General features: G+C 33.8%; 2 protein-coding genes and 1 long non-coding RNA gene across 9 annotated transcripts; 1 reads left to right on the plus strand and 2 right to left on the minus strand.

The window, feature by feature from the left end:
• Positions 1-1,537: 1,537 nt before the first annotated feature.
• LOC149519595 (uncharacterized) lies at positions 1,538-4,832 on the minus strand. Its single transcript, XR_016340911.1, has 2 exons — positions 2,896-4,832; positions 1,538-2,768 (listed from the first exon to the last, which is right to left on the minus strand). It is a non-coding gene; the product is annotated as an uncharacterized LOC149519595 (long non-coding RNA).
• Positions 4,833-5,895: 1,063 nt separating this feature from the next.
• On the plus strand, positions 5,896-23,866 carry LOC111298539 (histone-lysine N-methyltransferase ASHH2-like). Of its 7 annotated transcripts, none has more exons than XM_022893271.2 (18): positions 5,896-6,115; positions 6,287-10,263; positions 10,466-10,670; positions 12,959-13,128; positions 13,266-13,345; positions 14,203-14,334; positions 14,464-14,580; positions 15,501-15,593; positions 16,091-16,168; positions 16,871-16,927; positions 19,270-20,047; positions 20,127-20,182; positions 20,418-20,497; positions 20,602-20,684; positions 20,789-20,868; positions 21,977-22,056; positions 22,147-22,192; positions 22,410-23,866. In XM_022893271.2, exons 2-18 carry the CDS (start codon positions 6,576-6,578, stop codon positions 23,619-23,621), a joined length of 7,035 nt encoding a protein of 2,344 aa, XP_022749006.1. In that variant the 5' UTR covers positions 5,896-6,115; positions 6,287-6,575; the 3' UTR covers positions 23,622-23,866. The 7 variants fall into 7 exon arrangements, with proteins under 7 accessions (XP_022749006.1, XP_022748993.1, XP_022749023.1 ...); XM_022893258.2 differs by having other exon boundaries at positions 5,911-6,115; positions 10,454-10,670; XM_089758349.1 differs by having other exon boundaries at positions 5,943-6,115; positions 6,591-10,263.
• A 196-nt stretch (positions 23,867-24,062) lies between these two features.
• LOC111298584 (glutathione S-transferase TCHQD) lies at positions 24,063-26,656 on the minus strand. Its single transcript, XM_022893315.2, has 3 exons — positions 26,517-26,656; positions 25,006-25,304; positions 24,063-24,862 (listed from the first exon to the last, which is right to left on the minus strand). The coding sequence occupies exons 2-3, from the start codon at positions 25,212-25,214 to the stop codon at positions 24,268-24,270; spliced, it is 804 nt and encodes a 267-aa protein (XP_022749050.1). The 5' UTR covers positions 25,215-25,304; positions 26,517-26,656; the 3' UTR covers positions 24,063-24,267.
• Between the last annotated feature and the right edge of the window lie 310 nt (positions 26,657-26,966).

Raw genomic sequence — 26,966 nt, forward strand, 5'->3', positions numbered from 1 at the left:
TCATATTAGACATTTTTATGTTAACTATTTAGACATTAATTGATATATGATCAATTAATTTATGGGATACCATTGGCAACAAAAAGGGATGGGATATTCCTTCATTATTTTTTTTCTTACTGTTTAATAAAAAAAAATTATCAATGTTTATATGTTTACCTTATATAAATAAAGAAATTTACCTTATATAAATAATGATTAAAATATATTAAAAATAAAGGAGGGATACACTTAATGGAGAATAGTAGGTTAACTTTATGATTTGCCTATAGATCAATTTGTATACTAAAGAAACATGGTTTAAGTCATTTTGCCATTTATTTTTTACCTTCATCTCAATTTAATATTAACGTGAAATTAATATTATATAAAGAACGATATGATGATTAAGAAATTAGATAAAAAAAAATTATTGTTAATAGAAATAAGTGACATAAAAAAATTTAAATTACAATCTAATATGATTTTTTTATTTGGTCTTTCATTAAGTCGATTCCAAAATATAGAGCATAAAGTTTAATATGTTATTGTTTGCTAATTGTTGTAATTACTATAATTTAAATATCACGTGAAATTAATACTATATACTTACTACAATATCTGAGATTGAGCAATAAATTTCTAAATTCAAAATCTAGGTATACCAATTAGACATAAACTTGTGCTAGTCAATTTGAAAAATAAAAGGCTTTTCTCCCTATTTTCATTAATTTCTTTCATTATCTTTCTTTTTTAGGATATCATAAAATTTTATTTCATTTTTCTAATTTTGGAAATACTTAGCATTCTAACTTTCTAACTTCCATATCTATTTTTTTTTAATGATTTTTGTTTCTAGACTTTTTGACATCAATTATCTTTAAAAAAAAAATCAACTTATACAATGTAATTAACTACTACAAAATTATTCAAAGCAACGAAGCAAATAGCCAGCAAAGAACAAAGCCTCCCACTACCCCAACCCAAGTCCTAGCTGGCCCTCCTGTTTATGAAATTAAGACCTCCATAATTTTTTACTCTTGGAAAAATCATATGTACATCCTTATATTTTTGTTATTTTTTAACCTTTTTCATTATTTATTTACATATTCAGTTAAAAAAAACTTTCTTCGATTTTGATTCAATGCTTAACATGTGACAAATTTATTATAAAGTATCCTCTTGGTTCTATCATTACAAAATAAAATTGAATGTTTTAAATTCGATAGAAAAGCGATATGAACAAAAAAAAATGAGAGTTATATGATTTAAAATTTTATTAAAAATCGTATTTGTGTTTGATAAAAGATAAAAAAATTTATTTTATATTTGACGTGTTGACACGAATTATAATATAACAATTTTTATATTTTCATGTGTTTAACAAAAAACAAACATAGATACAATATATCTACCGTAAGAAAAGACTTCAATGAAGTTTTTAAATGAAGTACGTGAAGTTGTCTATTAGAAATGATTAAATAAAAACCAATGTCAAAGATTAAAACTAATAAATTAAAAGATTTCATTATATAGATCAAGAGTGCAAATTTAAAAAAAAAAAATTTAATAAATTTTGATATATTTTTTAAGTAGATATTTTTAGTAAAAATATTGATAAAATTTTTACCGTTAAATAAATATCAATCAATATTTTTAATAATTTTTTTTACATATTTTTTATTTTCATATTGAATTCTATCAATCTATTGATTTGAATTTTTTGTTAAAATTTTATTAAATTATTTTAAAAAAACTTTACAAATTTCACTTAAAAATCTTGATATAAGTTGTCCATCAATTACAACATAGACAAAACTATTATTTTTATGTCAACAGATTATTATCATGACGTTTATCGATTACGAAATGCATACCAAATTCATTTTATTTTTTCGTTCATTTTACGTATCAAACACATCAAAGGCAAAGCCTCCCTAAAAAATGTTTGTTGTTCCCACCTCAATCTCATAAGTTTCCCAATATTGCTTTTGTTCAAATTTCCATATCTAAAACCCTAGCCCTAAAGCTACGAGCTCTCCTTGAATTAATACTACCATGCTAAATACTATCACACAAAGAGTATTGGTAGAGACTAATGGAGACAGGATTGTAGAGACCAATGGTTTAAAAAACAAGATGTCCGTACATAACACTTTGAAAGTTTTTTTTTTTATTTTTGCTGTTCATTTGATCAAGTCGATTAATTTTGAATCAAATTACTCAAAATAGAATTAACTAAATTATATTATTTTATTTTCATTTATTGAATTGAATTTTTTAATTTTAAAATTTAACCATATGAAATTAATTTAGTCGATTTGGTTAATTTTTTGATATATTGAATAATAAAATATATTAAGTTAAATTATATTTTAATTCTTATTTTTTCATATGTGAAACAAATTAAATAAAATTATCCAACAAAATTATTCAAACATCAAAATATTACGTTAAAAATTATAATAACTTGAAATGAAATGGACAATTTCATATATTTTAAATTTTATATATAGGTTTTATAATATTTTGGTTAAAATTTCGATTAATTTGGTATTTGAATTGAATAAATAGAAAACCAAAGTTTCTCTAAAATTATTTTCGATAACTAACTAAAATTAATTCGATGACTAACTAATTAATAAAATTAAATCGGTTTGATCATTTAATTTGATTAAAATCGAATTATGAACATTCCGACCCCAAACCCAAAATAGAATGTTTACCTATTACTTTTCCTCTCTTATCTCTATTTGTAAACCTCATTTTCTGCTCTGTTATTCTTTATCCTTTTACAAGCAAAAGCAAAACAAAAAAGATTAAAAAAAAAAGTAAAAGAGCAAAGATCAGAGAAGAGATGGGGAGAGGAAAATTTGAGATCAAGAGGATTGAGAACTCAAGCAACAGGCAACTTACTTATTCAAAGACAAAGAATGGGATTACGAAGAAAGCTAACGAGATTAATGTATTGTGTGATGCTCATGTTTCTCTTTTTATCTTTGCTAGTTCTAGGAAAATGCACGAGTATTGCAACCCTTCTTCTCAGTATGAAGCTTTTCTTTCCCTTATTTTTCTCAAACCCTTTTTTACTTTCTTGGTTGTACTTCTAATTAACTACAAGAAATTTATTTTGTTATATATAGTATATTTTTTCTTGATGGGTCTTCTGTCTGCTTATTCCTTTTCATTTGAAAATAAAAAAATTCCTTTTATGGTGAAGGTCAAGTGATATTTTGGATAAATATCAAAAGACTTTCGAAAATTAAGTTGTGGGATGATAAACATGAGGTAGGTTTCATTCTTTTTCCTTGTTTCCTTTGATTTCTCCTTCATTTTTTTTTTTTTTTTGTATTTGTTGTGACTAGGAAAATGACTTTTTTTGGTATATATATATATATAAATGAACTATGAATTATCTGAATAGATCTACGAATGGGATGAATTGATGTATTGCTTTAGCCCCTTCTCTCTCATTGATATATATTTTATGCCTTTCTTTTGTTAAAAAAGAAAACTAAACCTATCTGAAACGCAACCTCTATCAACAGAGGTGGTAATAAAAATGTTATTCTCCACCTTCCTTTTCCTTGCAAAAATTGAATATAGGAGTCAATTTAAAGGCATTAATTAAAATGTATTTTCTATGAACAAATCTCATACGATCTAATTATTTCATGATGGCAGCTTTAGGGTTTCTTGGTCAGAAGTACAAATTTAACCAACAAATTTAACCAACATACCATATGTAAGCTCATAGATCATATATACAGCTATAATTTTCTTGTGAAAGATAAACTAAATTTTTTTTTTCTTAACAAACATTGATAGTGTGGGAGAAACTATTTGATTATCATGTAATTACGAAAACAAAAGAAAAAAAATTATTTAATGATCCATACTTGTATAACTAAATTCTAGCAACAATTTATAACATGGTAGAGAAGGAAAATGTCTAAGGTCACCTTGCTGACCTAGTTTAAACTTTGGTTATCAAATTATTTTATCAGGAAATAGGGCTAGATCTCTTTCTCTCTATATATACATATATATATATATTATATTTACAAAAGAGGCCTCAACTTGAGGATAAAAAAATGAATTAAAGTATTCGAATTCGAATGTCATATTTATTAAATATTATCTTTTAAGAATGACTGTGTATGATACTATTGAATTAAGGTTTGAGTTACAATATACACTAAAAGGGAAAAATTGGTCTTAAGTCCCATTTCCCATATATGTTGCAAACGAGTGGTGCAGTTTCATTTTGAAGCTCTAAACTCTAGAGTCCCATAATCTAAGAAGTTATTGATATCAAACACAATGCTTTGCAAAAGATTTTTATATAGCAATATGAATATTTGCATTTTGCCTCACCATGTTGAGTTGACACACCACCTCATGAGAGGAGCGGATGTAAAGGAAACAAATCTTCTCTAAAATAGTAGAAAATAATGACCCTTAAACCTAACTAGGATCCTAGCTAGATCAGTAATTAAGGAAACCCATCACCCCCAGAGCTTGTTCATTTCATAGAATGGTTTATAACTATGAATATATAAATGTCTTGCTTTGCATAATCAACAGTATATAACTTATGAAATGCTAGAAAGCAGATGGATCATGGATACCAGGGAACTAGGGGCCATAACTCACAGATGCCTTTTGCGTGTAGCCAATGCAACCAAACTTACAAGAGAGAATGTAATAAGATTGTTGCGATTGCTGAGGCAGGCCGCAGTTACCTAGCTAGCTGAAGCTTTATAACTTCAATTTTTTTGCATATTCCAATGTTTGTTTTTCGGCCACTGGCCGAGGCCCAACTTATTTGGGCCTCGATTTCTCATTTATTCAACGATATTGAAGATATTATTATATTAACAAACAACTATCTTTAACAAATCTAAGTAATTTTATCTTTGTCATGAGACGTAAAATCGAAGCTTTTCATCAACAGTTTTAATGTTTGTCATAGATAAACTTTTTATTTAATTTAAAATAATTTAAATAATAATATACAAATATTTTTAATATTTTAGTATATAAATATAAAATAAAAAAATGGACCAATTATAGCTTGACTTAATTTTTTGAAGTATTTATCTCATTTGATTCAACTCATAAATACTTTTAGTATTGTGAAATTAAACATTTTGTAATAAATTTATGTTCGATAGAAAAAATGTTGTAATTTAATGATTGAATTCTAAAATAATAGTATAAACTTTTATGTATGTAAATCAAATTTTTTTCTTTCTTTCTTATCAAAACTAAGGTTAAACATGATTTTATTTTTTCATTTTATAGCAAAATTGATAATTTATACTTCCTTTGTCCTTTTTTTTTTCATCCTTTTTTTTAGGATGTCCCAAAATTATATATATATATTTTAATTTTAATATTAAATATATTAAAATTAATTTCTTTTTAAAATTTCATAAAAATCAATACAAAACAGATGAATAGAAACGAAAGGAATAAGTGACTGATGATTCATTAATTTATTCATATACTTTTGTGTTAATTACTCCATATTGCTATCAAAGAAGTCTTTCATCTTCTTTCATTTACGTTAAATTATAGTCTATATTTCCTTAAAAAAATCTAAATCTCCTCAAAAATCAAATACTACGAGTGTATATATTAAACAAAATGTGACAAATTCTATCAATTCGTAGAGAAACAAAGTAATGTTTTTTTTTTAAAGAAAGAAACAAATGAATGTTAGGATAAAAAATGAGGTAAATCTCATTTTATTCCAAAAATTCATGAATAAGCTAATAAAAAAAAGAAATTCAAAATTCAAGAAAAACACCCAAAAAAAAATACACGTGTAAAAGCGAGAGAAAAGGAACCAAAGTTGTCCCAATCAAACTCAGACGAATAGATTTTCACCTAATAACAAGCAAAGGAGGAGGAAAGGTCAAAACTGATATTTTAAGTTCTCTTTCGCTTTTTCTCGTGCTTCTTCTCAAAGAGCTTTGACAGCGCCACCGAATTCTCTCGTTTTCTCTCCTCTCGCGAACAGTTTTATTAAAAAAAAAAAAAAGTTTTTTAATATTTTATGAAAAATAAAAAATATAAAAGCGCCCTTTTCTTCCTTCTTCAAGAGCCTGGTTCCTCTTCTCTCTAACAGGTAATTTTTTTTTTTTTTTACGTTCTCCTTTTTTTCTTTCCTTAAATTTATTATTTTTCTTGCTTGTTAATTATTTGAATGTATTATCCGTTTTTTTTTTTCTTTTTACTTATGTTTTTATATCCGCATTAGTGTTTGGATTCTGAGATTAGGGGTTTTTGGATTGTGCAGAGAAAGGGATTCTAGGGTTTTTTTCGAATTTCTTCTCAGAGAGCTTTGACAGAGGTGTTATTTTATTATTAGTATTTTTTTTTTGTAAAGGCTTTATTGGGAACGATATGGTCAGAAAAGGGAGTTAGGGATTCCTCGGCGTTGAATCTGAGGGTGCATTGTATTGGTGAAGAGGATATACTTGATTTTTATTATTGGGTCAAAATTATTGTTTCTTCTTTTCGCTTCTTATTTAGGTTTGGAGTAATGAGTTTGCTGTATTGAGATAATTTATTTGGAAAAAACTGACATGGGTTCGTGCCAGAATACGACTTTGGTTAGCGAACCTTTGCATGAAGTTGCTGCTGCAGAGCAACATTCGTGCTCAGAGTCAAGGCAAAACGTTATGCTTGAGCAGCGGGATTGCATTGTAGTTGATTCTAATGGGGATTGTGCCGGTGAACTGGGTGAAGATGAAAATACCGGTTGTGAAAGGTCTAAGGATATTGATTTCATCTCGCGAGAGGGCCAAGTGGTTGGTTTTGGTTTGAAAGAATTGATGGGTGATCAATGTTTTGACAGCACAGTTTGTTTGGAAGAAAATCAGGGTGAAATTGCTGCTGATGTTTCTTGTTCAAAAGAATTAATGGGTGATATGCATGGTGATAGTGCAGTTTTTTTGGAAGAAAATCAGGGTCAAAGTGTGGATGGTTCTAGTTCAAAGGAATTGATGGGTGATAGGTGCAGGAACAACACAGTTTACTCAAATGGTTGTCAGGGTGAGAACATGGATGGTTCTTTTGCAGAGGAGCTGATGAGTGATAGGTGTGGTGATATTACAGTTTGTTCCAATGAAAATCAGAGTAAGCATGTAGATGGTGCTGCCTCAAAGGAATTGATTGGTGACAACAATGGTGATTGCATGATATGCTTTAATGAAAACCAGGATGAGAATGTGGATGCTTCTGGTTCAAAGGAAATAATGGGTGATAGGTGTGGTGATACTGTCGTTTGTTTGAATGATAATCAAGGTGAAAATCTAGATGGTTCTGGGTCAGAGAAATTGATGGGTGATGGTGATAGCATGGGTTATTCAAATAAAAATTTGTGTGAAAATGTAGACCATTCTGATTCAAAGGAATTGATGGTTGATAAGGATGGTAATCAAGTGGTTTGTTTAGACAAGAATCAGGGTGCCATTGATAAAAATGATTCTGAAACTGATATGTTGTGCTTGAAAAACAAAGTATCTTTGGTTGAGGGTGGTGCAGCTGCTCTGGATGGATCTTTAGGCTTGTCTCAGGATGAAAGTACTGCTAGTTTGAGCAGTGGCATGGAGATTTCTATAAACTGTGAAGATCAGATGAAAGACAATGATGAAAATGTGGTTGGCTTGATGTTACAAGAATTTATGGACAAAGAAGGTGGTTGTTTGACTGAGAATCAGGGTATAATTGATCATCATGACTCAGAAAATGATGCTTCACAGGAGGGTGAACTGCCATCAGAACTGAAAAAGATGACTTGTTGTCCCCGAAATTGTGTTAAGCAGGATAAGCGGAAGGATGATGAGAGGGTCAGTGGTTCCATTATGCAAGGGATCATGGAAGATGTGGTAAGGATGACAGGGACAGACGTTCTGAAACAAATATTGCCTTCACAGAAATGTGAAGTGCCCTTTGAGTTAATTAATGTAACTGGTGAACACAGGAATAAGGATGATCCAAGTAGATGTTGTTCCTATGTGGAAATAGCTATGGAAGAAAAACACGAGATATTAGCTGAGATCGTGACTAAATTTTGCAACCAAATTCCATCTATTCAGGGTAGTAACTTTCCTTCAGAATCATTAGCCATTGCTGGTTGCAGGAGTGATTGTTCCCAAGAAAATGACCTGAACGATAGTAACATTGTCAAAGGTCCTGCTCTGGATGGGAAAAGTGGTGCTTCACCCTTAATAGAATCTGATACGTGCAGCCAGCTATCAGCTTCATGTTGTGCTGAGACCATTTCCAACTTACAACGTACAGGTGATTCAGTGAGTAGTTGTGACTGGCATAACCACAAAGATGATTTGAGTAGCAGTGATCTCTCATTGGAATGTTTTACTAAGCATGTGGAACCTAAAAGTAATGATGATATATGCATTGAGTTATTGGCTTCACAGGGTTGCCTAGGTGCATTGGAAATCTTACATAGGCCTGAATCATTGCGCACGTGGCAGAATGCACAATCTGACAATAAGAATGTTAGTGGTCCATCAGGAGATGGTGTTGCTGAGGTTTTTGAGGGGAGGAATGATGTTACTGCAGGTACAATGGTTGAAGCTTCCAGTGAAATAATAAATGCCAAAGAAAATGCCTGCAACTCAAAGGGTGATTCTTTTGAGCTAGGTGCAGGCTGTCTTTTTGATAAATCAGCTTCGTTGTCATGTCGGCCCATTGATGTTGTTGAAAACCTGTCTGGGAGGTTGGATCCACCGGATCTTTTGACAAAGGATACTTGTGCTGCAATTAGTTCTAGCAGTTCAACTGACTGTTCCGGACAAAGAGAAAATGAAGGAAAGGATCTTGTCAAGGCCGATTGTGTTTCAGAAACTAAACATGATACTACCACATCTTCCTCTTCTCGAAGGGGCAGCCGGAAAAGTAAATCGAGCAGAAAAAATCCTGCAAAAAGGGCTGCTAGGAACTGCAGGAACACAAAGCTGCCACACCCACATGAAAGTATTGAATTCCTTTTCAAAGCTTCAAGAAGGAAAAGAAGCTGTTCATCCAAACCTGCTCGTTCTTCTATCTGGGGATTGCTCAGTAATATTACACAATTTCTTGAGCCATGTCCTGACCCTGTTTGTAATGAAGTGCAGAATCAAGAACCGTCCAAAGCTGGGGGTGGGCGAGGAAGTGGGAAACGAAGCAAAAATCGGGCTGGTCAAAACAGCAGAAAGTCAAGTGGGCTAAGTAACACTTCAACCAGTTGTCTACGTTTGAAGATTAAAGTGGGCAAGGAAGTTGCTCCAAGTAATCTGAACACTGTGGTTGCAGAAGTGATTGATCCGTTAGTTTCTTTTGATTCTTCTTTTAGTAATTATGGGAAGGAAACAAATTTACAATTTCCAAAATTAGCCAATGTTATTGAAGATAAAGTAGAACTGGGTAGTGAAATGCTGTTTCAGTTCAAGGAGGACCAAGAAAAGGTGAAAGCAAGCTCAGATGCTTCTATTATGGATGTAAAACTAGCAAATAAAGTTGTGGGGAGTGCTGAAAATCTTGAAAAGTCTGCTGAAGTTGCTGCAAATAATTACTGTGTAAGTCAGTCTGATGCTGTGGCTGAAGCATCTGGAGAAGCAATAGAACACAAGTATATGGATCCTGGAACTTCACCAGATTCAGAAGTAATCAATTCAATTCCTGATGCTCAAGTTGGTTTAATACACCAAGAAGAGTCGCATGATACTGTTTTGAATACTTCTGGAGCTATTGCTTTTACTGGAGTTATTAAGAGTAGCAAGGGTAGCAAGCAGGGAAAGAAGGATAATCATAGTTCCCCTCGTGCATCCAGCATAAGGAGACCTAAATCATCAAAGAATTGCAGAGGCAGGCAAAAAGCAACAGCTAATGGATTTGTCTCTAGCGACACTCTTACTTCATCCACTGGTGCAAATTCTTCAAGAGAGAATGAGCCTGGAGTCTCCGAAGAGGCCATGGAAGTGGAAATTAATATGGATGCTAAAGCATGTTGCAATCCTGATGTTCCAGATACAAAGAACACTAAGAATTTGTCTTCCTCTAAACACAAGCGGAATCAACTTTACAAAAGTTCAAAATCTCAGGGAGTGAGCAAGGGAAAGTCCAGAATCTCTGATTCAGTGAAGAGCAGGAAAGGAAATGCTTGTAAGCTGCAGGGAGATGAGTTAAAGTCTGTTAGTAAGAGCAGCGTAAAGGAGAAAGGCTCTGATGAAGAGATTGTAGCTAAAGGAGGAAAGCACTCACTAACAGGTAGTGGAACTCTAAGGATATGTTTAACTGTTTCTTCCCTTTTTCTCTGTTCATCTCATGTTATTATTATTATTATTTATAATCTCTTTAATATTTTCAGATATTAGTTGTCATTCTTATTCCTTGCCAATGTGATAAATTTATTCAGAATACAAGAAATTGGAGATAATTTTAATTAATTTTACAATAGTTGATGCTGCAGGAAATCACATTTTGGATGATACTGAGGGATCAAATACTGGCAACAGTATTGCATCTGTAGACATGGCTAATGTTGACTTGGTAGCTGCTGGTGTCATGGAGCAGCATACACAGCCTGATGATGCTTGGGTGCGTTGTGATGATTGTCATAAATGGCGGCGAATACCAGTTGCACTTGTAAAGTCAATTGATGAGGCGTGCCGTTGGTATACTCTCATTCATACAACTCTTTAACATCTTAGAATGCAATTTATGTGAAAATTATTATTCAATGCTTGTTTTTTACATGTTTGTTTTGGTGGCTCTTACATGTTTGAGAACAGTAAATCTCTTGGTCAAACACATATCACTTATTGGATATAGGAAGGATCACATGTTTAGTTATTTATCCACAGATCTTATGTAGTGATGACAACAGGTCGGGTGGGGCCGATTTTTGCTTGCCCTGCCTTCGACCCACTTCCCAACACCTCTACCCGATCCTCGACCTGCCTTGGATCAGAGTTTTAAATTGTAAAATCCAACTCTAACCGGATAGAATAGACATTTCCCCAACTTCAACCCACCTCTTTCATCATCTATTCATCTTCACCAACTCCATACGAGCATCTGACTGCCAAGGATTAGACCCAGACTAAGTTTCAAACAAAAAGCATTTACTTTTGCACTAAAGATTGACTTTCTAAAAGATAAGGTTCAACCAGATTTTGTCAAGGCATTGCAAAGCTATTATGGTAATGATATAGTAATAGATATTTACGTTGTTTGTCACAGCTATACTTTTGTTGCAGAGATAATATGAAAACAAAGGGATACAAAAAGCATTTTTTAACTGGATGGGTTCCTAGCCAAACCAAAATATAAAATTTGACTAAAAGTCCTTTATTCAACTAAACCCAGCATGTGCTTTATCATGATAGATCTAAAAACCCAGCTGTCAATGGCTACCTATTTGACAACTACAACTCAATAACTGCTTTCATGAAGTTGGAAAAGAAAAAGTTTCAACATTCCATGGCTACCCAATTGACAATTTCTTTTATTTCAACATTCCATGCTAATGATCTGCAAAGAGGAAAGAAAACCATCAAAAGCTTCATGTGAGGCCTTGAGCTCTTGATACAACTAATTAATCTTATGAGTCATAAACAATCAGATAAATAAATGAAATATAACTAATGCTGCTGTCGTTGATGGCTTTCCTTCAAGTAAGAAACTGATGGTTGGAGATGGGTTTGGGAATGACAAAACGAATTTTACAGATCTAAGATTGAGAGAGGAAGGTCGGAGATGGTCAGGTGGTGAAAGAAAGAGATAAGAGAAAAGTAAGGAAATCTTAAAATAATATATATTAAGGGCATTTTGGTAGTTATATCGGGTTGGGACTGTTTTCACATAAAACTGCCTTCGACCCCACCCCAACTTTAGTGTTCCTGATGGTTTCAGGTTAACTTGCCATCCCTAATCTTATGAACTGCAATGGTCAAATGTGTTATTTACCTATGGATCTCGCATATTTTAATCACTCGATTTATGCTTTTGTCAACCTAGTGCTGGTATCCATGCAATTAGGACCAGGATGTTGCTTCCAGCCAGGTTCGATTGGGCTTTGGGTGCTGTGTTGCTTCCTTGGTATAGTGAATTTATGGAAAATGTTTGGGAAATCTATAGACATTTTTTTAGGGTGTAATTTAGTAATTTTTTTAATACTTGGCCACCTTAAGTTTCATTCTCAAAACTTTCTAACTGTTGCATGTTACTGCTTACGTGTAAGACAAATGCCAGAAGTCTAGATCACACTTTAGTCAAGCTAAATCAGGATGCTTTTAATATCTATGGTGGATGCATTCTTTTTAAAAAAATAAATAAAAAGACATGCGGGAAGAACCATTACCAGACATGGCTTTGCAAAGGTCTACCCTCTATGCAGTTCAGGGCCATTTTTGACGAAAGTAATTGACCCTCTCACAGGATTTGCCCATGCCTCTTAAAGTTTTGATGGTGGAAGTTGTACGAGAATAATACTGATTATTCTATCTGTATTAAGTCTAGCTTCTATCTTGGGAGATCTTTATGCTTTTAGGATTCCTTGGCCTTCAAAATGTATGTATGGAAGACTTGATTGAGCTATAGTGCTTGTTGTTAGTTGCATTTCACCTAATCCTAAAGCATACTCCAACTTGGTGAAACACAATTGGGTGTTCTTCTAATGATCATAGTCTTCATAAAACATGGCATCTTACTATCTGATCAGATGTTTCCTCTTCTGGCTGAGCAATGTTGTATAATATGTTTTGTATTTCAAGTGTGTTCTCATTTTTTATCTTTTCATAAGCATTACCATGACAGTAGTTTAGATACAAACAATATGTCATCTCTTTATCTTTCCTCATGTTTTTGACCTATCTTTCTAATGCATTGGTTGTTGTCTGGTTGCACTGAGAAAAGCAATGTGATGTCTAACTTTAAATTTGTTTTGTCATTTACTTGGAAGGATCTGTGGGGACAACAGGGATAAAGCATTTGCTGATTGCTCAATCCCTCAAGAGAAGTCCAATGCAGATATTAATACTGAGTTGGGCATATCAGATGCTGAGGAAGATGGTTGTGATGGTTTCAATAATAAGGAACTGGAAAAGGGATTTGAAAGTAAACGAATGACAGGTATAATTTTTGCTGCTGATAGCCAAACTGCATGAATGAATTGTAGATACAAATGTTGTTGTTTTAGTATAATGATTCTTTTTTATCCTGCTTCTTTCCTTTTTGATATTCTATTATCACTTTCCTATTTATTGCAGTGCCACCACTGTCACATTTTTGGCGTATTGATAGTAACCAATTTTTGCACCGTGGCCGTAAAACTCAAACCATTGATGAGGTCTGACTCTGAACCTAACTTGACTTCATTAAATAGTTATATGCTATTTAGTCTGCAGTTGGATTTTTCATTCTTGTTAGTATAATCATTCCTTTTCATTGTAATGCTAATAACGGTTAGAGGCTTCCTCTAATAAATCAATATGAAAAATAGGTAGGACTGTAAGATGGAACATTTTGGTTTTAAGAAATGGTAGGTACTTCTAAAGATTATTAACCAACATCAGTTTGGAGATCTGTTTGTCATGATTGAAAGAAAATGCAACACAGAGGGAGATAATGTAGGAAAATACATCTAATTTGATTGTTAAAGGCTGTATGAGTTTTGCTTATTTCCACCTTTTCCTTCCTAAAGATTTTATGCTGACATAGTGAACTCGTGATAATTTTAATGTAGTTTTTATTTGGCGAGGAAATTATTAATTTGGATTGGTGGGCTCCTCTATTGCTTCCTCTTCTTCCTTCTTTAGGGGGGTTGTGGTTGGAAGTATTTCCTTTGTTTAACTACTTTGACACCTTCACCTGTTCTAGTTTTATCTCTAGGCTACATAAATAAGGTTAGTGTTTTTACATTACTTAATCTCCCCTCCTAAGTCCTTGGTGAAGCTAGAATTTGATCTCATGTCTTGGATAAACAGACTTTGTATCTGTTAAGCTTGCTGACACCTCTCCGTCCTTGCTTTAGTTATCTCTCAATGTGTCACAAATATTGGTATATAGGCTTTCATTAAATTGGACAAAAAGAAGAACTTAAATTAACTTTCCTCTGATTATATTTTTCTCATTGTTAGGTCGATAACCTTCTGGTTGTTTAGGAGTGTGTTTTTGCAATTAACATTTCAGTTAAATTTTAAGCAGATAATGGTTTGCCATTGCAAACGACCTCCAGACGGTAAGCTTGGCTGTGGAGATGAATGCCTAAACCGAATGCTGAACATTGAATGTGTTCAAGGCACCTGTCCATGCGGGGACCTTTGTTCAAATCAACAGGTTCTTCCACTGTTTTTAGTAGAAGATAATGACAATATTTATGAATTTTATATTCGTGTGTATGTGTTTCTACGAGGACTTTTTTTTTTTTGAAGAGAATGTTATTTTATTCCAAGCATCATTTTGCAGTTCCAGAAGCGCAAATATGCAAAGATGAAGTGGGACAGATTTGGTAAGAAAGGTTTTGGGCTGAGGATACTTGAGAATATATCTGCTGGCCATTTCCTTATTGAATACGTTGGAGAGGTAACCAAAGTTTTGTTTTATAGTATTTTATGCTTGTTGATCAGTAAGTGACATGCTTGTTGGAATTATAGTCAAATTCAAGTGATGGCTATTTTACATTTGATTTTTGTATTTGTTTAAGTATGGTGCATTTAACTTTAAGTAAACCATAGCCATAATGAAGACTGTTGTTGAGGCTTCCACAGCTTACTGTACTGTTTAGGTAAAAGCACCAAATGTATTGTCAAATGGATTGGCAGAATAAGCATGTTTAAGGCATGGTTCTGCTGTGTTATGGCTTGTGAGTTCAGCTTCATTATTTAGTTGATATAATGTATGCACTTTCTTAAGCGGTAATCTTTCTTGTAAACATTCTTAACATGAATTAAGTATTCATGTCTTGTAGAAAGGAAAAAAGCTGGGTGTATCTAGTTCGTATTATGATCCCTCAATTATTTTAAGAGTCATATGTTATCATGTGGACTGTTGGTTTTTTTGTGCTAGCCATTTTCTAAATCCAAATGCCAAGCAAGTTAACCAATTCCTGTCATACTTATCTAGAAGTTTCTCTTGCCTATCATGCATGCAAAAGTTACATTCGTTGAAGGCTAGTTTTTGTCTGATCCATAATTCACTGTTTTGTTATAGTTTGCATAATTAAGAAAGAAATAATTCGAACCCGGGACTTAGCCTAGTTGGTTCATACAGTTTCCTTAAAAGGTAGCATCTCGTAAGTCTAGAGTTCGAATTCTAGCACTTGCAAATCCTTTCCCTATCTCCAAGCTGTGGCCTCCTTTATACCAAAGAAAAGAAATAATTCCCATTGTCTAGGTATTTAGAGTTTATGTAGAGTGGGGATTCAATGATACTGATTCTATGTTTGTAGACACTTTTTTATATTTGTATATTTATAGGTGGTATTTGAATATTTGGTTCATCAGGTGCTTGATATGCAATCTTATGAGGCTCGACAAAAGGAGTATGCTTCTAGGGGTCAGAGGCATTTCTATTTCATGACATTGAATGGCAGTGAGGTTTATATAATATCCTTTACCTTTCTAATTTTTTTTATTAATTATATTTTACAAACATAATATGAATATCAAATAGCATTTGATAGTACAAAAGGCCATAGCAAGTGAAGAAAGTTTGCAACTGTCTCTTGCCTGTGTTTGGTTGTTATTTAATTATTTAGCACTTAGTACATGTACGTGCATATAACATGAAACATAATTTTGTTAATTATTCTTATTTACCTAGTAGATTGCATTTATTGTTCATGATAAAACCTTACACTGGAGAAGCCAAGAGTTTCCTTTGCCACTGTAAATTTGGTTTTTGAATTCACAATTTATTTGCCTTTGCAGCCCCATGTTTGCTGCAGACTTTTAATTATCCATTTGTCCTGAATAATGTTTTCATTTAATTTTCAATTTCTTCTGTATATCGTTAAAATCTAATCTGTTGTCTGATTTTCTGTCAATTTATACTTTGATGCTTCAGTTTCAAGGATATTTTTCCCTTCTTCCAGGTTATAGATGCATATGTCAAAGGAAATTTGGGGCGCTTCATTAACCATAGTTGTGATCCCAATTGTCGTACTGAAAAGGTGATTATTCATATGAGCTTTTTGCTATCATATCAGTTGACAAGAAAATGAGAATTCTTTTTTTTTTTTTATAAAAGCAAATTAAATGGGATTCTTATAATGTGCTTGTTATTGTGATTGGGATGATAGCTGAATGAAGGAATCTCTTGGTGGAATGTCTCCTTTCCACCTCCTTTGTAATTCAAGGATATCTCCGCTATGTGGAACCCTAATTAAAAACTAGGTTGATAAGTTGGGGATTGCTGTTACTAACTTTTCTTTTTGAATGTGATTTGCCAAATTCTTGGAGTATCATGGCCATCTTTGCCTTTTTATGCTTTGTTAGTGACCATGGGCTTCAAAGTCTTTTCCATTATTAAAATATATCGATATATTAACTATTAATATCAGACTTAGATTATAAGCTTGCAAAACATTAGCTGTTTTGTTTTGCCTTTTTCCCTTACTGACCTATGTACCTTTCCCTACGTTTGATCTGGCCAACTGCTTTGATCTCCATGTGTGATATGTCATTTGGTGAATCGCATTTTGACTTTTTCAGTGTTTATGTTCCCTGAATAAGAATATGCGCCCTGAATATGAACATGGCTCTCTTGTTTTACTGGCTTTTATTTCTCAAAATATGCTTCTTTCAATGTGTTCATTTTATTTCAAGAAGGTTAACTTTTCTTTCCATTGTTTTTGTATCTTTTTCATGAGCAGTGGATGGTGAATGGAGAAATTTGTATTGGACTGTTTGCAGTGAGGGATATAAAGAAGGTATGCTAGCACAGTATGTTATTGATGCCAAGCTTTGCTGTTATATGGGATCTCATAATTACTTTTTTTTTTTATGGTTTGGCTCATATGTATAACTCAAATATCATATTTTGGTGCTTACTGATCTACTGAATTCCTTTAAGTTGATATATTTGAGATTTTGAAAATCACTTGGGGAGCTTACATTTTTATAATCCTTATTTGATGAATTTTGGGTAAGTAAAAGATGCAACAGCTGAATGGAGGTTGAAAATTAAGGTAGAAAAACAATAAAGTATTCTAGGTTTGAAATCTTTTTAATGTGAAATTAGAATTATGGCGGCATAAGTTGGAGTCTCGAGGCTTTAAATTGAGTAGATCTAAAACTGAATATATGGATTGTAAGTTTAGTAGTAATAGGGAAACAAGTACTTGTGCGATTATGCTGGATGGTCGGGTAGTACCAAAGAGTGGTCATTTTTGATATTTGGGATCAATTATTCAGAGCAATACTGAGATAGAAAGGGATCTAAATCATAGGATTTAAGCAAGATGGGTGAGGTGGTGAAGTGTGATAGGTGTGTTGTGTGATCACAACATGCCTTTAAAGTTAAAGGTGAAGTTGTGTAAAACAATTGTAAGGCTTGCAATATTATATGGGACTAAGTATTGGGCCGTCAAGAATCTACATGAGAAGAAAATGAGTGTAACTAAGAGATAAAGATGCTTAGATGGATGTGTGGTAAGACTAGAAAAGATAAAGTAAAAAATGAAGAGATTCAAGGAAAATTAGGGATAGTTCGAATTGAGGAAAATATGAGAGAGGGCCATTTGAGATGGTTTGGACATGTGAAATGTCGGTCTATCTGTGCACTAGTTAGTAGAAATGAGCTTCTAGATTTGGGAGAGATCAGAACTTCTAGAGGTAGACCACAAAAGACGTGGTTGCAAGTAATAAAAAATGATATGACAGTTAAGGAAATAGATGAAAATGTTGTTTTTGATAGAAACGAGTGGTGTAAGAAGATTCAAAATTACGACCTAACATGATTCCTTTTTTGGCCTTCCATACAGCCGACCCCAAAGCTTGGAATATAAGGCTTATTTTTTTGTTGTTGTTGTAGGTTTGAAAACCTCTATTTTAGATATTGAAGAGTAAACTGCAGAGAGAGAAAGTGTGTGAGGGTTAACAGAAGCTAAAATTAAGATCCCAAAGCAGGAGCAAGAATAGGGACCTAACATTTTAATTAAATTCCACCTGGTCACATGAGGGCTGGTTAACACAAACTGGAACATAAGATCTGTCACCTCCATTGATCTTGTTATCAACTTTCACATCACCATTTTCATTATTGATGATGCATGCAACCCAAAGAAACTGTCATGATAAAATGATGCTAGGTAATAACAAAATATATTCAATTGTAGATGGTGCTGCATTGTGATATTAAAAAAGATGTTACTGCAGCTATTGAAGAAAAAGTTGAGTTGCTCTTTGTTAAATAAACTTAACTTTAGCAATTTTCTGTCTTTTATCTTGTTTTTACAATTAATGAGATTTTGGAGGTTTCAAAACAAAAATCTCAAGGGGCTTCTTACCAGCCAGCCAAGAGGTGTTATGAGTTACTAACTATGATTGATTTAAAACAGAACTGTTACTTTATATGATTTCTGCACGGTAATGCTACCTTTGTAATTTGGGGAAATTTGTATTATTCTAGGAATTTTACACAAGTCTACTTTTTTCTGCTAGTCCAAGTTGCTTTTTCGAGTCTTAAACCTTTGACATTTTTTTTCTTTTTCTAAACATAAATCCTAAAAGTGTAGTTGTGTTCAACCAAATTCATATGTCCCCTGCAAGCCCGGTTAACAGATTTCTCAAATATGCCATACAATAGCTAGTCAGCCTTTTATCGAGACTAATAACTAATCCATGCTACAATCCTGGGTGAAGAAGGGTAGAATACAAGGGTTAATGCTAAAAGGCCCTATTCCAGAGGCACATCCTCGTAGCAAGACAGAACTGCTTAATTAACAAGCTAACAACCACCAAGTTGATCAGCATACATTGCAGAGTAGCCATGCATCATCTCATGGGTTCTTAAATGTCAGAAAATTTAGTTGCAGTTAGCAGCATCCTTTCTGTAAGATATTTTGTTAATAAACCAAAAAAACTTGAGCAAGCCGAATCTGATGTTTATGCAGAGTTTTTGGAGGGTATAGGGCACATGCAGTGACCTTGAATTAATTGTTCTAATGTGATATCATACATACATATATCTGTGTGTGTATTTGTTTTGTCTTTCTGTAACATGCGTGACAAATCATCTTTGTATATGTTACAAGCTTGGTATATTTGTCAGGGTGAAGAGGTTACATTTGACTACAACTATGTGAGGGTATTTGGAGCTGCTGCTAAAAAATGTCATTGTGGTTCACCTCATTGTCGGGGTTATATAGGTGGAGATCCACTTAGTGCCGAAGTAATTGTTCATGATGATTCAGATGAAGAATCTCCTGAACCTGAGATGCTTGAAGATGGTGAAACCTGGAATGGTTCTGACAAAATTATATCTGGATCTAGTTCCTTTGATGGTGCAGCGATGCAATCTGTGGGGAGTGTAATAACTGGTGGTGTTATAAAATTGGAGAATAAACCAGAAGCTGAGGACTCTGTGGATCGTTCTGCTTTTGCCACATCTAAATTGAACAGTTCAGTTGAAACAGAAGATTTTAAGGGAAATTTCCAAGTAGCCATTCAGCCAGAGGTTTTGCCTATGACAGTTCCCTGTGAAGCTGTTCAGCCTGATGGTACCACAGAACAGAAGGCTATGAACAAAACCCCATCTTCCATTCAGAAATTAGATACTTCTCTAAATGTGTCAGACAACAAATTATCTTCTGATATTGTTGATGCTAATAAAAAGTCAAAGTTTGATACAGCAGAAGACAAACAGGTTCCTAGAAAATCTCGCCCCATGATGAAGACTTGTCGTTCATCCGGCTCTATTAAGAAGGGGAAAAATAGTAGTAATTCTCTGAATGGAAATAAGGTTCAGATAACATCTATCAAATCTCAAGTGCCTTCTGTCAAACCCAAAAAATTTTTGGAAAATTCCAGTACTTGCCGCTTTGAAACAGGTTAAGAATCCTCTTAACTTAGAATGGGACTGTTGTGTACTTTTTTATTGTACTGATACATGCATTTGGATGCTTGCAGTGGAGGAGAAACTTAATGAATTGCTGGATTCTGAGGGGGGGATAACAAAACGAAAGGTTAGTGGTTTAATTTTATGCATTTAACATAGTAAAATTTTAAATTTAGCAGATATTTCTTGTTTTCATCATTTTTAAGTTTAGTAGATAATTTTGTGCTTTGGCATCTTCTACAAATCATATTGAGATGTTACTTATTTTGATGAGAGAATTATGTCGACTTTCTTGTAATGCAGCATGCTTCTTTATTTCTTTATACCACATCATGTTTCTCAGGCATTTTGATTTGTGGCAGGATGCTTCTAAGGGCTACTTGAAGCTTCTGCTTCTCACGGCAACTTCTGGTGATAGTGGCAATGGTGAAGCAATTCAAAGGTCAATTTAGTTTATCTTCATTTATATGGCCTTAAGAACATTATATTTTGTGCTCATGTTATATAAGTTTTCCAATCTTTGATTCTAGCTTTCTTGTTGTGCAGCAATCGAGAGCTTTCAATGATTCTTGATGCACTTTTAAAAACAAAATCACGACTTGTGCTGACCGATATAATTAACAAGAATGGTAGTGTTTCCTAACTTTTTCTGCACAGCATCCGGTGATGAATACATTGCTCCAGTTGCGTCTCCATTGTCATGCAAATAAATGGATGTTGCTTTGCTTTTCAGGTTTGCAGATGCTACACAACATAATGAAGAAATACAGAAGGGACTTCAAAAAGATTCCGATTCTTCGAAAGCTTCTAAAGGTGCAGTGCTGGAAACCGTGTTGCATTATAATTTTTTGTGGTTATATAATCATATTTGCGAATTTGCATGTCTTGCCAGTTACCGATTCTTGGAAATATAAGGTACATCATAGTATTTGAACTGAATGGTAGTAAAAAGAGATGAAAATTGTACACCCTTTTTCTTTTTAGGGAAAAATTAAAAATCAAGGGAAAGATTCATTATCGTGGTGCTTCTTTCTTTTAATAGTTTTATTCAACGATAGTATTTGAATTAGCCGCATTTCACTGCTTAATGAAATGGTCAAAATGCTTAATTAGTTCATTTTGAAAGAAAAAGGGAAAATAGTTTGATAGCGAAAGGCTCTCTATCTGTAATTCTAAATTGAATAATGACATGCCGCTCCCTGGTTAAGTCAGTGATAGTGCGATAGATCTTTTAAGTTTCCCCTACCTCTTTCAAATAATATTGTCTTTTGTGGATAATTTTTGCCTTCATTTGTGTGCCAAAGATATAAATTAAGCTGCTGAACTTTGAGGCAGATAAATGATGCACCCCATGTTCCTTTATGGAGGAGAAAAATTAGAAAATATAGGGCAGTATGAATGCTTTTCTTCTGTCTACTTTTCATTGCAGAAAGTGTCACATAAGATTCATTGAACTGTAACATACAGTATTTGTGTATGTATATATATATATAAGCATGTAACTCTTATATGTGTATTGTTTCTTACTTGCTTTCATGATCAATAAGGTATCTCTTTCTTTTTTGATATAACAGTCATATCTTGAATAACTAAAGAAGAAAATTTGAGACAATTGCTGCATTTGATCATGCGAGTTGTAGGTGTAACTGGGATATACATCTTACTAAAGCCAAAATAGAAATTAATCAACTAACTTCATGATTTCAGCCAAATTTAAGCATGATTTTATCTGAATATTTCATTTTCTTTGAAAAATAAAAAGGGGTGCAGTTAGGTCTGGCCCAGAGTTGTTATTCTTAAGCTTGTATCTGGAATCTTCAAATTATGATGATAAAGTGTCAGTTATAAGAACTTGAAAATAAATAAGAAAACTCTCGGAAGATATGACAAGACTACAGCTTGCAACTTGCTTCTTCTGCAGGTTTTAGAGTATTTAGCAATGAGGGAGATACTTACTCTGGAACATATAAATGGAGGTCCTCCCTGTGCTGGAAGGGAGAGGTTAGAGAACATAGCTGAGTTTTGTTTGATTGAATACGCTTTTCAATCTTTTTTATTCCCTTTTCCTGAACACTGTGCTTTCTCATGCAGCTTTAGGGAGTCTATACTGTCATTCACAGAGCATGATGACAAACAGGTATTGTGTTGTTCATTGTTTATTTTTTGAATTTTTCTTTAACATGTTTTTTTTATACTTTCTTTTTTTTCCATGATATGTGTATTTCAGAGGGAGCTATTGCTTAGAACATAATAGTATAGCTTCTGTATTTTGTTATTTATGGACTCTACTTTTTTTTCTTGAGTAGCTTTTTCCTTGGTGAATATCAGATCTAATTGTTAAACGTGCCTTACAGGTCCATCAAATTGCCCGAAATTTTCGAGATAGATGGATTCCAAAACCTGTCAGAAAACTTAGCTACAGGGACAAGGATGAGGGCAGGATGGAGTTTCACAGGGGTTTGGACTGTAACAAGGTTTCAGCAGCGCACAATCATTGGCGCGACCAGGCTATAAGACCCACTGAGGCAATTAGTTGTATCATGCAAACCACGGTTGCCACAACTTCAGTGGATACTTCTGCCCGTGAGGGTTGCTCCTCATCTTCCACAGGTGTTTCCCAAACCAATGGCACCAAAATTCGCAAGCGTAAAAGCCGTTGGGATCAGCCGGCAGATACAGAGAAAATTGATTCACCGTCACCAAAGAAACTTGAATATAGCCCATTACCTGTTTTAGTTCAATCAATGCCAGATCACACAGACAAGATGAGTAGAGGGGATAAAGAATGTCCTGAATTTGTTTGCAAAGGTGAAGCTATTAATTTTGACAATGGAAGGAACAGTTTTCAGGACGATGTTCCACCGGGGTTCTCATCTCCTTCCAATGCATCTATGGTTTCATCTACTGCTCCATCAACTGCTACTGATTTCCCTCAACCAAAATTTTCTCAGTTGAAGTATTCTGATATGATTGTGGCTCATCCACAGAAGAGATTCATTTCCCGTTTGCCCGTCTCATATGGAATTCCCTTGCACATTTTGCAGCAGTTTGGATCACCACAGGGTGAAAGTGTAGAGAGTTGGGTAATTGTCCCTGGCATGCCTTTCCACCCTTTTCCACCTTTACCTCCATGTCCCCGTGATAAGAAAGACACTCCACCTGCTTGTGCTGCTAACTCCAATGGAATTAAACAAGATTTAGAAGAGCGACAAGACAGCCGTCAACCTGCCACTAGTTATCTTGATGAAAATATTCATAGCGCAGCTGGTGGTAACCCACCAGATACAGACATTCCTGTTACTAACATCCAACAGGCATTTAAAAGAACGAGGGAATCCTCGTATGATCTGGGTAAGAAGTACTTCAGACAGCAGAAACGAAAAGGGCCTCCCTGGCGTAAGTCTGAATGCATGGGAAACAACCATATAGGTGTGACAAGCTGCACTGATGTAGTTAATGTAAAAAATGAGCTGAGAAATTCTTATTACTCAGATGATATAACCTATAGTGTTGGAGAAGGTCGCGGTGATTTTTATCAGCAACCACAGCACCCAAATCAACATTGATTTATAGGAAATTTTTGTGAGAAGTACTGGATTTTCTTTCATAAAGTGTATTCTCTTCAATTCTTTGTTTCCTGGATTTAAGTTCCAGTGGAAATTTGTAATTTTATTCAATTTCCGACTTGAAGTAATCAATCTCAGGTTCCATGCGAGAATGGTAACTGCCTTATTGTTCATGGATGCCTCTTGCAAACTATTGAGAGAGGTAGCACTTCTCGTTTATATTAAAACCAATTCATTCTTCATTATATGTGGAAGGCTCATAGCTGTTTTAAATTCTTGAATAGGATGATATTTTCCTAGGTCAAAGGGAAATGCAGGCACACCCACATAAATCTTGGTTGTCCTTTGGTTTGTGTTTCTTCTTTCTTTCTATATTTTTTTCCAGGTATATGCTAAAAAAAACATTCTACACGAGTAACAAAAACACATGACTAGAGAGACTTAACATCAATTCAACATTTATACCGACCTTTCTTTTCTTTCACCGGTTTACATTTAACAAAAGCCGAAAGAGAACAAAAATCCTGTAATTTAAAGGATAACAAGAAGAAAAATAAATACAATTGCAAATTTTTCTTTCCAACTCATTTTACGCATCTCAATTTACACTTACCTTATCCTGTCACCTCTAACCCACAGTCCTTAATCAATATCTCTTCAGCAAATTTCTGATATGAAGAAAGCACCAAGTTTTTATTAGAGTTTTGCGCTTCCTCCAGCCACTAAAATACCTTCCTATTACCTTCTTATAGCTAGGCCTTTTTTGCACCAAACTCCAGTACTCTGCAATGTTTGGTCTACTATTTATATACTCATCTTCCAAATCCAGGAGTACTAAGCGAGCTAGCACTGGAATGAGCATCACATCTGCCATGGTGAACTCGTGCCCTACTAAATATGTTGTTTCATTCAGCTTTGTTTCAACTTCATCAAGTAGTTGAACCAGATGTTCTTTGCTCCTTTTCGGAACATCAGGGTTTTTCAGCTTCTCCTCGGTCTCATATGCTTCCCTGAGTTTACAGTGGTAAGCACTAGCTAGGTCTGGAGATTCAGCCATCCGAGCAATCACCACCTTCCTTATGAATTTAGAAACAAAGAGGCGATACTTGTCTGGAATGTTTGACAGAGTGAAATACTTGGGGTTCCATTCTTGTATCTTGAGCATCCACTCTTTTACTTCTTCGCTGCTTAAGGCATTGCCATTGTTACCAACAGAGACAACTGCAATTCTTTCAATGTACCTGCATATATCTTACACACATTATAAGTCATTAGTAAGCAACAGTAGAAAATTCTAGTGGTTGTCAATGCAAGTTTGAAATTACATCCAAGTGCACAGAAGGTTTTAAGTGGATAAAAATTGTCAATGAAGGATAGAACATACAGGGTTATTTCAACTGTGTCGAAAATTATATGAGAACCATTCTTGAAAACAGGGAGTTTGGCACTAGAATTCATCCTGAAGAACGAGGAGTCCATGTTCTTGCCAACAATAGGATTGACATGAAATGAGGTGTAATCAATGCCTTTCTCTTCCAAAGCGAGTCTGACCTTTTGGCTGTCCAATGAGTATGGATGATGATATAACTGCATGATTTAATTAACAATGGCTTGAAACATAAAGACTATTTTCACCAACTTTGAATATCTTTCACAGCGCAATCAACAAAGAATGGTTGACGTCTGCAATTGAAAAGTAACAAAGAGTCTGATCAGCATCTTTCATCAAATTTACTCAAAACTTATGGACACGATAACAATATAAAGCATTAATGATTCAATAAAACCAATGGAGGAATCCATGAACAGCTAAGACGTGCAGTAATGGCATATCTCATAAATATAAGAAAGGGGCTAATCTGCTCAAGTGTTGATTGGACTGAAAAAAGTACAAGAACAGTACTGATCCATCAGATTCTTTCTACCTCAATACAAAACACTTTCAGACTATTTTTTCAATATGTTGTTCAATCAATAAATTGAATCCACCAAGTTTACAACCACACAGAAGGAAAGAAAGAACTAAAGGGGTATGTTTATCATAGTTCCTTGATGCCATCAGACATTTGATATGAAGGAACAAAGTCATGCGGCTTAAACTTAATGAATGCCAAGTTTATAACCTAACTTCTTTAACAGAATAGCAAGTCATGGTCATCAGTTCTCTGAATTTTAGGGCATTCTCAAATACAACTAGATTTCAAATACAAAATCTGGCATCCAATTACTGTATCAAATTTATAATATGTAAACTGAGGTCTCTAATTAGCAGCCACTCCTGCAGAAAGCAAGTTTTACAAAACTATAAACACTCAAATGCATGTATCTTTCATAAGGAGATTATGATCAAGTTATTCAACGCTTTTCCAATGCAATTTGAACTGTTTACATCCATTCACCATATATTCCAGCATCCTCAATTCAAAAAAGAAAAATCATATGCTTTGCAGGTCAATTTTTTAACAACAAACATTAACTCCAAAAACCCATTTAAGAAAATAAAGCAATAAATATAGCATAATGAAAAACAAGTCATCAATAAAATTCAGTTCATGCAGATTATCGAATCAACTCCACAAATTTTCCAAAGCCAAGGGGAGAAAAATATAGTAGTTGGCGAATATTCCAGTTCAACAAGCAAAAACTCATTAAGAAAACACACCATCATGCAGTTAAATCAAACTATTTATAGTTCAAAGTTATCAAAACTCTTAAAAAAACAGAAACTAAGAGTGACCCAACTGATCATATGTTGATTCCAGTTGAACTAAATCAAGTAAAGGAGAAAACAAATCAAGGAAGCCTAAAGACCAAGAACATAATGTTGTTCAAGTTTACAAACCAGAACAGTTAAAGGAACAGAACAACAAAACAGAAAAGAACACAAGATATTACCAAGATGAGAAAGGAAGGTTCAACAAGAGTCCTACAGGCTTTTTGTGATTGATTTGGGTTTATTATATTTATAGAAGTAGAAAAAGACCAAAAGCTGAAAAATTGGTAGAAAGTCTGTTAATACTTAAAAAAGGTTTCTTTTGTTTATATATGAAGAGGAAGAGAGAGAATAACTCAGAACTGCGGATGTAAGCAAACATGGTTCCGATTGGAAGCAATACTCGACACCAGGGTAACTACTCTTAGTGGGTAGTTTAGGCCACTTGCTTGAGTTGGAGAAGAAATGTACTCGTCCTACTAGTGGACACGCAAAAATATTAAAATAAAAGAAAATAGTTAATTCATCCATGGTGTTTTTTTTCCTTGTTTACCCATGTCTTTATGAAAATAAAAAATTTAGGGAATTTTTTTTTTTTTTAATTTGACATAGATTGAATTTTATAAGGTCCG

The sequence above is a fragment of the Durio zibethinus genome, chromosome 3, assembly GCF_047325235.1.
Source record: "Durio zibethinus cultivar Kanyao isolate XHJ-2024 chromosome 3, ASM4732523v1, whole genome shotgun sequence".
NCBI classification, from domain to species: domain Eukaryota; kingdom Viridiplantae; phylum Streptophyta; class Magnoliopsida; order Malvales; family Malvaceae; genus Durio; species Durio zibethinus.